We start from the raw sequence: 14709 nt of genomic DNA on the forward strand, positions 1-14709 counted from the left end.
AGTGAAGTACAGCTCACACAGAAGTCACTTTCAAACTGTTGATCAACACTGTGAATTCACGTGACCAAATTGTTGCGAAATCTGCATGGGAAATCTTTCGCCCTTACGTAAAATTCACAGTTGTGTGGATTCCTGTTGAAATGACTGGATTTTACCAGTGAAAATTCACTACAAAACTAGTTATTTTAAAAATAACATTCAATTGTAAATGAAATGCATAAAAATAATGATCTGCTATTTGTCTGCGCAGTAATATGGTGAACGGACCCTCTACTGACTACAAAACAAAGATGTTTAATTTTTGTTTATTGATATCTTGATTATGGGTAAGTTTTATTTGCACAAATGCAGATCTGTTAAGGTTGACCTGAGTTTTGTGGCATTTAAAAATGAAAATTTTATTTCAGTATTTAAAACAACTGAAAAAGAAGGGTGCCTTAAAGGAACACTCCACTTTTTTTGAAAATAGGCTCATTTTCCAACTCCCCTAGAGTTAAACAGTTGAGATTTACCGTTTTCGAATCTATTCAGCCGATCTCCGGTTCTGGCGGTACCACTTTTAGCATAGCTTAGCATAGTTCATTGAATCTGATTAGACCGTTAGCATCGCGCTTAAAAATGACCAAAGAGTTTTTGTATTTTTCCTATTTAAAACTTGACTCTTCTGTAGTTAAATAAAAAGTTGTGGTTTTCTAGGCTGATATGGCTCGTAACTATACTCTCATTCAGGTGTAATAATCAAGGAACTTTGGTGCCATTCCATGGCTGCAGCAGTGCAATGATATTACGCAGCGCCCGTGAGCCCCTGCTTGCACAGGGAACGTGCCTTGCAACCATGGAGACGTATGTGAGAGACACTGCGTAATATCATTGCACTGCTGCAGCCATGATACGGCAGCAAAGATCCTTGATTATTACGCCGGAATGAGAGTATAGTTCCTAGCAACTTTTCATTTTCTGTCGGTCTTAGTACACGATTTAACTACAGAAGAGTCAAGTTGTAAATAGGAAAAATATCGAAAATCTTTGGTGATTTTTAAGCGCGATGCTAACGGTCTAATCAGATTCAATGAACTATGCTAAGCTATGCTAAAAGTGGTACCGCCAGAACCGGAGATTGGCTGAATGGATTCGAAAACGGTAAAACTCAACTGTTTAACTCTAGGGGAGTTGGAAAATGAGCCTATTTTCAAAAAAAGTGGAGTGTTCCTTTAAAGGAACACTCCACTTTTTTAAAAAAAAATAGGCTCATCTTGCAACTCCCCTTGAGTTTTACCGTTTTCGAATCCATTCAGATGATCTCCTGGTCTGGCACTAGCACTTTTAGCATAGCTTAGCATAGTTCATTGAATCTGATTAGACCGTTAGCATCTTGCTCAAAAATGACCAAAGGGTTTTGATATTTTTCCTATTTAAAACTTGACTCTTCTGTAGTTACATCGTGTACTAAGACCGACGGAAAATGAAAAGTTACTATTTTCTAGGCCGGAATGAGAGTATAGTTCCAAGCCATACCGGCCTAGAAAATCGCAACTTTTCATTTTCCGTCGGTCTTAGTACACGATGCAAGTACAGAAGAGTTACATTTTAAATAGGAAAAATATCGAAACTCTTTGGTCATTTTTGAGTGAGATGCTAACGCTCTAATCAGATTCAATGAACTATGCTAAGCTATGCTAAAAGTGCTACCGCCAGACCCGGAGATCGGCTGAATGGATTTGAAAACGGTAAAACTCAACTGTTTAACTCTAGGGGAGTTGAAAAAATTTGCCTATTTTAAAAAAAAAAGTGGAGTGTTCCTTTAAAACTTTAAATAGGCCTATATCCATGGATTAATATAGGCCTATTTAAGTTTAAAGTAGCGAATTTGCGATAGTCTTTTCTACACTATTGTGACATATATTGTGAAACAGCATCTGGAACAAGAAAAGAAGTAGGGCGGGACTTAATTTCGTCCATAGGGAATTGATTGGATGGTTAGATGGTTATGGTTTGCTATTGGTCGATCTCATGTGAGTGTCAAGTAGTCCCGCCCTCGTGCCAGTAAAGACGTCATCAGAGAAAAGATGTCACTGCAAGAGGGCAATACAAGGACACATAAATTAAAAATAATAATAATAATAATGATGATGAGTATGGATAAATAATTTATAATAATCACTGTAATATTCCATAAAAACAAGTATCGGCCATTTTGATTTCAAGATGACTTTAAGTTTAATTTCATTTGTTATCATTTGCTTTTATATATTTCTGTAGGCCTATTTAGCTGTTTCTTAATATATATACCTCACTGTATGCTGCTTGCTTTGTTGTAGCTGTGTTTAAAAATTATAGTGTTTGTTTATTTGAAGAGGTTTTTAAAAAGCTGTATTGTATGCTTTCGCTGTACGTAGCCTACTTATACCATAGTCTACTTATGACTGTTAAACAATAAAAAGTTTTATATATATATATATATATATATATATATATATATATATATATATATATATATATATATATATATATATATATATATATATTCACCTGCGCCATTTATATATGCGGGATAGGAAGACACTCAAAAGTAAATCGCTTTTGTCTGTCACGCTGCAGGTAAAGGAACACCACGTGACCAAGGGCTCTCTGTAAGCGCAAGTAGTACAAACAAGATCCTCTGATCACTGACGGACCGACGGAAGCATCTCGGTGAGTTACAAACGCAACAACTATGAATATGTATATTTTTGAATAATTTGAATAGGTAGCCTAATTAATGGAAAGTTACATTGTTTCATGCAGTTTAACGCTAGACCACCACGGACAGTGAGCAGGAAAGGTAAATATGAACAGGCTACGTAAATAAAACCAAAAAAAATAAATAAAAAACTTGCAAATATAAAACTGCTTGCTTTAGTCGGCATCTCTGTCTAAATATCATCATGATAAAATGAAATGAAATGAAATAAATCACGCAGATGACACAATTATTAGCCTCTAAACACAAGTGGATGTGTTCTGTTTACGAAAGGCATCAGATAAACATTAATTTACTTGTATGAAAGAAGATGTTTGCTAAGGTCTGACAGATTGGGAAAGGAGATTACCAGCAGGCTTATAACGCAAATCTGTTCATTTGGCATACAGCCGTCTGTTTCAATCTCAATATAAGGAGTAGCCTATATTTTCACCACTGACATAGCCTAGGCTTAAATCATGAACATAAATATTTATGTCTCTTTGGCTGATTAGGGTGGAGATGACATTGCGCATAATGTATTCCTCATGCCACACAGGTGAGTTTATGTTTTGATATGATGTAGCAGTCTGAAAATGATCATTTGACCATGAACTGTGAGATTTCTAGTTGCCATAGTGGAATAGATGTTGTTCTTAATGCTCTTACTGAAGCAAAACTATGTTTAATTTCATTAAGGCACTTTCGCAGTCAGACTTGGACCTGTCCGTCCATTCAGCCTTACCGTCCACAGGGGAGGCTACAGTGAGATCATACACACGTCGTAGCCTATACATTTTCACAACCTAAACGGCGGCCGTACATACAATGTCCTACAATATACCTCTCTCTGTCTCTCTGTAGAGTATGTGAATGCTGAGGAGTTGCCAACCGATATGAAGTCCATCACAGACCGTGCAGCACAAACACTGCTGTGGACTGAACTTTTCAGGGGTCTGTGTGTATAATGATTGTTTATAAAGTGCCCCTATTATGCTTTTTCAGATATTACCTTTCATGTAGTATAGCTGTTTGTGAATGTAAAATGTATGCAAATTTTCAAAGATCAAAGTGCACGATGAGTTATTGTCTTCCAAACAGGCATATAATTTTCCCGTTGCGATAATTACGATGTTGAAATAAGTTGCAAAAAGGTGTTGTCATAGTATAACAGGTTTAAGAACTCTTTTTCTTATTACAAAAAGAACTCTGAACATTTAAATACAATAACACAGTACACACACACACACACACACACACAATTAAGTTAAATGTTTCAAACAGATTAAAGTGCAAAAGAATTATAAACTTTCAAAAACTTAAAGTCCCCCTGAAATCAAAATTTAAGTTTTTTTATCTTTCAGTATGAATATGTTAGCCTTAATGTTATGAATAAGCTGGTGTGTTCCAAAAACAATGACAAAATTCACATTTAGGAGATATAAGCATTCAGAACTTACAGTCTCCGCTAAAATGATCACAGATTTTCATGACATCACATCGCGCTTCAGCTTCTCATCAAATCTTCTGTCCAATCAAATGCTCTCTAGAATCTGAAGTCCCGCCCCCTTCTACACCATCAACAGACACTGAAGCTGTGACTGAAATCGGTCATTTGTTCACACGTTTACTAGTTTCTACATGGTAAAATGCACATAGTCCACTATAGAGAAGATAGGGAACGATTCAGACTGTGTAAATATGCTTTCCATTAGGGCTGCACGATTAATCCCATGAGATTGTCATGCGTGTCTCATCAGTAAAGCCGGTTCTGTGATTAGCGGTAAATGTCCATCACCTGCTTTCAAATGGAGCGGCACTTAATATACAGAGCCGTAGGTCGCAGACAAGCTACGCAATATCACGTTCATAATCACAGATGAATCGCCTTCGATTATGAATGCGATATTGCGTAGCTTGTCCGCGAACTACGGCTCTGTATATTAAGTGCCGCTCCATTTGAAAGCAGGTGATGGACATTTACCGCTAATCACAGAACCGGCTTTAATGATGAGACACGCATGACAAACACATGCGATTAATCGTGCATCCCTACTTTCCATTGACGTGAATTAACATTTTCGTGTTAGTATAACGTGAACCGCCACAGCGTGAGCACAGTCTGCTCTGGCCTAGGAACATGAGAGCACAGAGCGGATCATATCCGCGAGCTGTGATATAAACAAAACGCTATTGGCTATTTTAAAAAAGGGGCGGGCTGTTTGATATATCGCCCTGTCTTTCTGTTTCAGTTGGAATTACATCAACATACTGAATAATGCTGCACGTCCCAAGTCACTTCAGCGGGCCTTTAATGGCTATTTGAAGCATTTTAAATACTGGTCAGTAGCAGCTGCTTTGTTTCAGGGGTAACCGCTGCATTTCTGCTGCTCCATCAGCACCCTCTGCTGTCAGAGAATGAATGTGCACTTTCATTAAGCGCGTCTCCTTCACTCGTACCAACCATGTGCTTCTCATGCATGTTGGGCTTGTTTACATCTGAGTGCGCAGCATACAGTGGTGTGCATTTTATACGTGGGGAAAGTATGCATTATAAAAATTTGAATCATTCATAATAAATAATTATTCACAGTATTTTGAAGTGCCCACAATAACAATACCATGCATAATCATTATCGTGATATATCATATTACTGAATATCGCCACATGTCTACTTCCAAAAGAAAGAATCGCTGAAATGATTTGTCAGCAATTCCAGTGTAACTTCCTGTTATATTCCTACGGTATGTAGCAATGTAACAAATTTGCTTAAGAGTGTTAAAATTAAAATTACCCCTTGATTTACTCACCCTCAAGCCATCCTAGGTGTATATGACTTTCTTCTAAGGAACTAAGGAGGGGTTTAGAGAGTCCAAATCCTTTATCAAAACATTTCATACTTTGAGAAAAGAGCTGATGCTAGTTTATTATGAGAAAATGCATGTAAACCTATTGTAGGAGACCTGCAAAACAAAATCAGGAACCTGTAAAATAACATAATAGGGGCACATTGACTTTTTTCTGCCTGTTTATGGTACTTTTTTGCACTTACATGCTGAGATTTTAAAATATATAAAGTTGTGTTGTTTGAATACATAATAATATTAATAATAATAATAATAAATTATTTTTATTATTCATGCCTAATACAGACCTGATAGAGACAATGTGATAATGATAATAATAATAAATTGTTATTTTAATACTACTACTAATAAGTTTTTTATTATTATTATTATTATTTTATTCTGTGTCTGTGTGGCAGGTCTGTGTTGGTCATGAATAATAATAATAACGTATTAATTAATTTATTTATTGTAATAAAAATAAAAATAATAATTACTATTATTTTTATTATTAACAGTATTATTATTCTTACTTATTGTCGCTGTATGGCAGGTTTGGGCATAAATAATAATAATAAAATAATTATTATATTCTCTGTGTGTATGGCAGGTTTGGGCATGACCATGAGTTATTTGTTCAGAGAACCAGCTACTATCAATTACCCGTTTGAGAAAGGCCCTCTCTCTCCCCGTTTCCGTGGTGAGCATGCACTACGCAGGTATCCAAATGGAGAGGAGCGCTGTATTGCGTGCAAACTGTGTGAGGCTGTCTGTCCTGCTCAGGTATATACACATGCATTTTCCTCACCTGTCTGATTAACTGTACAGGATGTGTGTTAGCAGTGCTTTTGTCTGTAGGCCATCACTATAGAGGCAGAGACCCGTGCAGATGGCAGCAGAAGAACAACTCGTTATGATATTGACATGACTAAATGCATCTACTGTGGATTCTGCCAGGAAGCCTGTCCTGTGGATGCAATCGTAGAGGTACACACATATATGACAGCGTGTCAGACGCAAGCAGTGCAACACAAAGTGACAAATGCAAATAGAACCCATTATAACCAGTGCTCTACGCTGGATGTGGCACGGCACGACAAATTCCTAACAGTAAACTGACGCCCCGTTTCATTTCTGACATACTCCATACTCTGACATATCACCGATGGTCATTTAGTCCAAAACAGTTCTTATTATACAGTGATTCCATTAAAGGTAGAGTAAGCAATTTGTTTTATAAACACTTTTTGTTATACTGGATGACACTCTCTTCACATCCTGATAGCAATCAAAAATAGAAGTGGTCTAAATATTAAAATGTACATATATCTTCTATGGAAGTCTCAGGACCAAAGAATGTTCCTCCAATCATTGCATTCGGACCGAATATATATATGAGTTTGCGTTAGACTTTCGACGGACAGGATTGTAAAAATACCGTCATAATCAATTATTACCCATCATTTTAATTTATATATTGTAATGATAAGATATTTAATAGCTTCTGATTTCGTCCACATTTTCATTTTTATTCACAAACTTATAGGAAAGGCAAATAGGCCTAGGCTATGCATTTATTTATATTATGAAAAGAAAGTTAAAGACTGCGTCACTTTTCAGTTTTCATCTTGAACACTTATCGAGGATCGTGAGTGAAGGCAAAACGAACTATTTAAAACAAAACGAACTGGATTAGAAACTTAATTATGTAATTATAAGTATTTTAGAAATTTATTTAATTATAAAATTTGTGTGTGTAATCAAACGCATCGTTTTCATTTTCTTCTGGAGACTGAACTCGTGCTCTGCTGCCACACTGGAGCGCACTCACCACCTACTGGACATTACAGTTACAGTTACAAGCAACATCAGCCTTAGTAATCTGTCAAAATGACGGACGGGCTGCAGATTTTTTCTGTCACTGCTAAAAAAAATTCCGTCAATGACAGTTCATTTTCAGTTAACGTGACCTTTGAGATTATATATATATATATATATATATATATATACATATACAGTACAGTCCAAAAGTTTGGAACCACTAAGATTTTTAATGTTTTTAAAAGAAGTTTCGTCTGCTCACCAAGGCTACATTTATTTAATTAAAAATACAGTAAAAAACAGTAATATTGTGAAATATTATTACAATTTAAAATAACTGTGTACTATTTAAATATATTTGACAAAGTAATTTATTCCTGTGATGCAAAGCTGAATTTTCAGCATCATTACTCCAGTCTTCAGTGTCACATGATCCTTCAGAAATCATTCCAATATGCTGATCTGCTGCTCAAGAAACATTTATGATTATTTTCAATGTTGTGTACTTTTATTTTCAGGATTCCTTGATGAATAGAAAGTTCAAAAGAACAGCATTTATCTGAAATACAAAGCTTCTGTAGCATTATACATGACCGTTCAAAAGTTTGGGGTCAGTAAGAATTTTTATTTTTATTTTTTTGAAAAGAAATTAAAGAAATGAATACTTTTATTCAGCAAGGATGCATTAAATCAATCAAAATTGGCAGTAAAGATATTTATAATGTTACAAAAGATTAGATTTCAGATAAACACTGTTCTTTTGAACTTTATATTCATCAAATAATCCTGAAAAAAAATTGTACACAAATATTTTGTACAATTGTACACATTAAATGTTTCTTGAGCAGCAGATCAGCATATTAGAATGATTTCTGAAGGATCATGTGACACTGAAGACTGGAGTAATGATGCTGAAAATTCAGCTTTGCCATCACAGGAATAAATTACTTTGTGAAATATATTCAAATAGAAAACAGTTATTTGAAATTGTAATAATATTTCACAATATTACTGTTTTTACTGTATTTTTAATTAAATAAATGTAGCCTTGGAGCAGACGAAACTTCTTTTAAAAACATTAAAAATCTCTACTGTATAAATATAAATATATATATATACACAGACACACGTCACACTACCGCTGGTGACACTCCACGACCGCGGTGGCGTGGTTGTCATGCCTACTGTTACAGCCCTGTGCAGAATGTAGACAGACAGTCACTGAGCACCAAAAACAAAGAGCAGCGGCCTTTTACAGTTCCTTCTGAACCAAAACAACGAGCTTATGCTGCCTTCACGCCATGTCACAACCGTAATTAAAAGATGGCAACCCATGACGTTCTACCCGGAGCTGTTCATGTCCTCAGACTCGGATTTATGCATTTCTATGTCAACACTATCAATGCCAAAATTAATCTGGAGCAGTCAGGTGGTACAAGAGCTCTTTAAGTTGTTTACGTTCATTATTATTGTAATGTTATGTGATTTGAGACATGAGGTAATTTAACGTCTCTCGTCTTGTGACGCTTTGCAAACTCTGCTGTGTGCGTTCATGTGTTTTGGAGGAGGCGCAGCTTTGGAGACCCTCTGAAGAGAGGGTGGGATCTTATGTTTTTTAAAGCTAACTTGCTATATGTTCATCTCTGAAATTGCCTACCCTACCTTTAATGATACAATCATTTTCCCTTTCTTTTTGTGCCAGGGCCCTAATTTTGAGTATGCCACTGAGACTCATGAAGAGCTGCTGTATAATAAAGAGAAACTGCTGAATAATGGAGATCGCTGGGAGGCTGAGATTGCTGCTAACATTCAAGCAGATTACCTGTACAGATGAACAGATAACAGCAACACAAACAATAGACGACATCAGTTCATACGCTACCTGCATCATCTACTGAAACTAAAAATGACACTTTGTATAGAACCAGATATATTTTGTATAGAAAAGTATTAATATATTTGCTGTCTAAATGCACAAAACATAACGCACAATGAATGTTCATCTATCTGTTCATTTTAAAGTAATGTAATGTATAATGTTCATTTTAAAGTAAATGATATAAATAAAATAACAAACAAAATATGGTGTATTTCTTTTCTTAACATAATGCCGATAATTTAACTATTTACCACATTCACATTACAAATATTATTGCTGTCAGCTATTTTTATTTTATTTAAACTGTTATTAAAAAACTGCACATTACATCCCATAATAGTTTTAACATATTATGTTATATTGTTACTCATATTATTATTATTATATAATAATATAAAAGCACAAATTGATCAGTGTATTCAAACTTACTAGGTTATTATCTGGGGCTCATATTAAGCATGTTTGTATCTGAATGTTCATAAGTGGTGTATTTCTAAACATAATGCTACTGTTATTGCTGCTTCCTCCCTGCCTCTCTCTGTTAATCTCTGTTGTCCTGGTGACAGTGCCGTTTCTAGGCATAGGCAAGCAAGGCGGTCGCCTAGGGCGCAAACAGCTGGGGGGCGCCAGTGAGAGCCCCCGCCCCTCCAAGATTTTTTATTTATTTATTGTATTATTATTATTATTATTATTACTAATATTATTATTTCGTACTTTTGCTATTTTGAGGCATTATGATTAGGCTAACGTTACTTGCGATTATCTGAGTGACAAGTCTCCTGGTGATAGGCTAGTGGATCGCATCGGGATGTTAAGTGAGCTCTCAGATTCAACCGCTGCTGTTAATAAGAGAATAGAGAAATGAGACGTAGAAGGCGGCAGGGAACGTCGTTATCCATGCTTACTGGATTAAGTGTTTTAGTTTCAGAAAGAGGATGAGAAAAAGAAAGCGAAATATGCAGGTATGTTACTAATTGATTAATTGTTCTGTTCTATACAAGTTGCTCCATCATCACGAGCAAAACATGACACTGCATATTAACACAGGACAGGTTTACCACGTCATGCTCATTTCAGCAACCGAATATTAATTTATAGCATAATAAAGTTGAATAAAAAAATCATTATCAGAGATGGCTGTTTAGTGTAAATTGACCAAGTGATAGTACCATAACTATGACAAGTTTGACAACCAGCGTGGACCTGCCAAACGAACATAGCTTCAACAGAAAAACAAACAAAAAATAAATAAATAAAAATTAGTTTACATGAATTCAGTGCATATCAAGAAATAACTTAAAAACATCAAATATATACATTTCTTCATGCTGTAATAGTGCAGTTGAAGTCACAGACAGACAGGCATTGTGATTTGGGTGTGTAGATCACGAGAATCTGTTTCTGCTGGAGAGTTTTATATTAATTCTACAAACAATCATAAGGTGCACTCAACACATTTTTGGAGAAACACAAGGCAGATGCTACTGTAGAAAGAGAAGCTAAAACAATTATAGAACATAAATGAGTGGTGTATTGTTATTCAACACATTTTTTAACTTTGGAGAAAAAAAAACATTCTTAAAAATATTTTATTTCTGTAGGCTACATGAACACCAAAATACCATCTTCATTAGATTGTATTTAGAGTTAAACTAATAACAGTTTCATGTAGTTTATTTTATTAACTATCATTTTTGTGAGTAGAATACAATTTTAACTAGCTTAAGAGTTTCAGTTTGCTCTGAAATATATGTTTAAAATTTTTTTTTCATCATCTTTTTTTCATGCATGGGTTCTTATAAATATTTTTGTAAATATATAACATGCAGAGAGCTAGTAGAATTGACTCACAAAAATGGGGGGGGGGGGGGTCTTAATAGGAATCTTGCCTAGGGTGCCAAAAAGTCTAGAAACGGCCCTGCCTGGTGAGATTCTCTCATCATATAATGGAGCTACATCTAATGTCTTGGAAGCTCTGGCCCCATTAAAGACAAGAACTGTCCCCTCAGCTTATTCTTCCCCCTGGTTCACCCCAGAGCTCAGATTAATGAAAGCGAAGGCTAGGCATCTTGAACGTCTCTATAAGAACATCTGTCTTCCTGCTCATGCTACCCTCTACGCTTAATTTATATCACAATATAAAAAAGTCCTTAACGCTGCACACGCTACTTACTTATCTAATATTATAGCAAATAGCAAATAACAGAGCAAATAACAAATACTTACACGCTACTTACTTATCTAATATTATAGCAAATAAGCAAATAACAGAGCAAATTGTAAACCCAGGACCCTTTTTTTTCTGAGATCAACAAACTTAAACCACCATCTCCGCTGCTTAATGGTTCTTCTGACCTTTGTGGAAATTTTCTGACATTCTTTACACACAAAATTGACTATCAATCTTTTTTCTTCTTCAACTCCTTCAGAGACTTCTACTTTCTAGATACCTTAACCAATCTCTAACCTTACTCTCACCAATACATCTGTGGTTGAACAGCTGATTATGAGCTCTAACTCCTCCACCTGCCAGTTAGATCCTTTACCAACAAAACTACTCAAAAACCTTCTCCCTTCCCTCATTATACCTATCACCCACATGATAAATAGATCCCTTATGACCGGTTATGTACCACCTGGACTGAAAATAGCCATAATCACCCCTATACTTAAAAAACCTGGCCTTGATGACACAGTACTGAGTAACTTTAGACCAATTTCCAATATTCCTTTTTTGTTTAAAGTCCTAGAAAAAGTGGTTGCCACACAACTGCAGCCTCACTTGGACAAAAATAATCTGCAGGAACCATTTCAGTCTGGTTTTCGCCCCCTCCACAGTACAGAGACTGCTCTTCTCAAAGTGGTGAATGACCTCCTCCTCGCCTCTGATTCTGGTGTCCTCAGCATTCTGGTCCTTTTGGACCTGAGTTCAGCTTTTGATACCGTCTGCCACTCTGTACTTTTGTCCCGATTGTCTGCAATCGGCATTTCAGAAATGGCAAATTCAATTCTCATTCTGTCACATTCTCCCGTGGAGTGCCTCAAGGATCTGTCCTTGGTCCACTTTTATTCTTAATCTACACACTTCCCCTAGGTCAGATCATCCGGAGCCATGCCTTTAATTTTCACAGTCATGCTGATGACACACAAATTTATTTCACTGTACAACCTAACTCTGTTTTTCCTCCCCCTTCCTTAACATCTTGCTTACACGATCTCAAAATATGGATGGCTCAAAACTACTTAAAGGTGCCATCGAATGAAAAATTGAATTTATCTTGGCATAGTTGAATAACAGGAGTTCAGTACATGGAAATGACATACAGTGAGTCTCAAACACCATTGTTTCCTCCTCCTTATATAAATCTCATTTGTTTAAAAGACCTCCAAAGAACAGGCGAATCTCAACATAACACCGACTGTTACGTAACAGTCGGGGTGTACACCCCCAATATTTGCACTTGCCAGCCCATGTTCAAGCTATTATGCTGCGTTCACGCCACTTTGTATTAACCAGAATCTTGAAATGACAACACGTGACGTTATATTCAGAGCTGTTCATGTCCTTTTGGCCCTTAGACTGGGAATTATGGTTTCCATGGCACCACTATCAACGCCTAAATGAATCTACAGTGGTCAGGTGGTACATCTGGGAGCTTTCAGAAAACTCCCAGCTTACAAGCTGTAACTACGATCTCTATGAGGACGTGAACGCTTTTTACAAGCTAGAATCTCATAACTACAGGAATTAGAGGCCGTGTGAACACACCTTTAGACAAGGGCAGAACGTCTGGATGTGCACAACTGAATCATCAGACTAGGTAAGCAAGCAAGAACAATAGCGAAAAATGGCAGATGGAGCAATAATAACTGACATGATCCATGATAACATGATATTTTTAGTGATATTTGTAAATTGTCTTTCTAAATGTTTTGTTAGCATGTTGCTAATGTACTGTTAAATGTGGCTAAAGTTACCATCGTTTCTTACTGTATTCACGGAGACAATACACGGAGCCGTCTTGCAGTCTGTATAATGGATTAACACAACTTCATTCTTTATAAATCTCTCCTACAGTGTAGCATTAGCCGTTAGCCACGGAGCACAGCCTCAAATTCACTCAGAATAAAACTTTTAACATCCAAATAAATACTTTACTCACTTAATTCGAAGCATGCATGCAGCATGCATGACGAACATCTTGTAAAGATCCATTTGAGGGTTATATTAGCTGTGTGAACTTTTGTGTTTGCTGTTTAAGGCAGTTGAGAGCTCGCAGGGGGCAGGGGAGCTTTATTAAAGGGGCCGCACGCTTAATCGGTGCATATGTAATAATGGCTCAAAATAGGCAGTTAAAAAAAATTATAAAAAAAAAAATCTATGGGGTATTTTGAGCTGAAACTTCACAGACTCGCTCAGGGGACACCTTAGACTTATATTACATCTTTTGAAAAGGGGTTCTAGGGCACCTTTAATGTTGAATATGGAAAAAAAATGAAATTCTGCTAGTAGACCCTAAATCCCTTGATCTCACCCAACACGATTTTTCTGTTAACATTGACGGTGAGGCTGTTTTGAACCCCACATCAATCAGCTTGACAAGTCCTGTTTTTTTAATCTTCGCAACATTGTCCGTTTAAGACCCTCACTAAATCTCAAAGATGCAGAAACTGTTCACGCTTTCATAACTTCACGTCTTGATTATTGCAACTCAAAAAAGTCATAAATCACTTGCAGTTCATTCAGAATTCAGCTGCTCGGGTCCTCACTTTTACCAAAAAATCAGTTCACATCACCCCTGTCTTACAGCAACTACATTGGCTCCGTTAGTTACCGCATCCAGTTTAAGATTCTCTAGTTTTTAAGGCTCGTCATGGTTAGCACCTTCCTATCTCTGCGAAATGATTATCCCCTATGTCCCTGCCCGTACTCTGAGATCGAGCTCTGAAAACTTGCTTACAGTAGTTCCACTTATCTAGTGTGGATGGTAGGGTTTTCAGCATATCAGCTTCTAAGCTCTGGAACAAGCTACCACAAGACCTTCGTGATATCTCTTCTCTTCAGACCTTTAAAACTGCCCTCAAAACACACTTATTCACCTTATGTTTTGTTAATTGATTGTCTGTCTCAACTTTCCAGCACTATGCTTGTTTTTTGTAAGTTTAATGTAGATTAACCTTCTTTGTCTGTTCTATCTGGTTGATTATGTTGTATACTGACTGTATACTTCTATTCATATTATATAGCAACTTACTGTAAAGAGTCCTTGGGTTCCTGAAAGGCGCTAAATAAATAAAACATATTATTATTATTATTACTAATTTAACGATTTATTCAGATTACAAATAATATTCAACTTACATTGTTGTATAAATATATTGTACATCCCATATTATTTTAAGATATATTATTTACATACATATTGTTCATATATTTCACACA

General features: G+C 36.2%; 1 protein-coding gene across 1 annotated transcript; it reads left to right on the forward strand.

Moving 5' to 3' along the window:
• The first annotated feature begins 253 nt into the window (after positions 1–253).
• On the forward strand, positions 254–9348 carry ndufs8b (NADH:ubiquinone oxidoreductase core subunit S8b). The gene is made up of 9 exons (XM_067382870.1): positions 254–326; positions 2599–2691; positions 2785–2821; positions 3235–3278; positions 3419–3484; positions 3584–3673; positions 6177–6349; positions 6425–6553; positions 9090–9348. Exons 4-9 carry the CDS (start codon positions 3242–3244, stop codon positions 9219–9221), a joined length of 627 nt encoding a protein of 208 aa, XP_067238971.1. The 5' UTR covers positions 254–326; positions 2599–2691; positions 2785–2821; positions 3235–3241; the 3' UTR covers positions 9222–9348.
• Positions 9349–14709: the final 5361 nt, after the last annotated feature.

Source organism: Chanodichthys erythropterus, chromosome 1 (assembly GCF_024489055.1).
Source record: "Chanodichthys erythropterus isolate Z2021 chromosome 1, ASM2448905v1, whole genome shotgun sequence".
NCBI lineage: Eukaryota > Metazoa > Chordata > Actinopteri > Cypriniformes > Xenocyprididae > Chanodichthys > Chanodichthys erythropterus.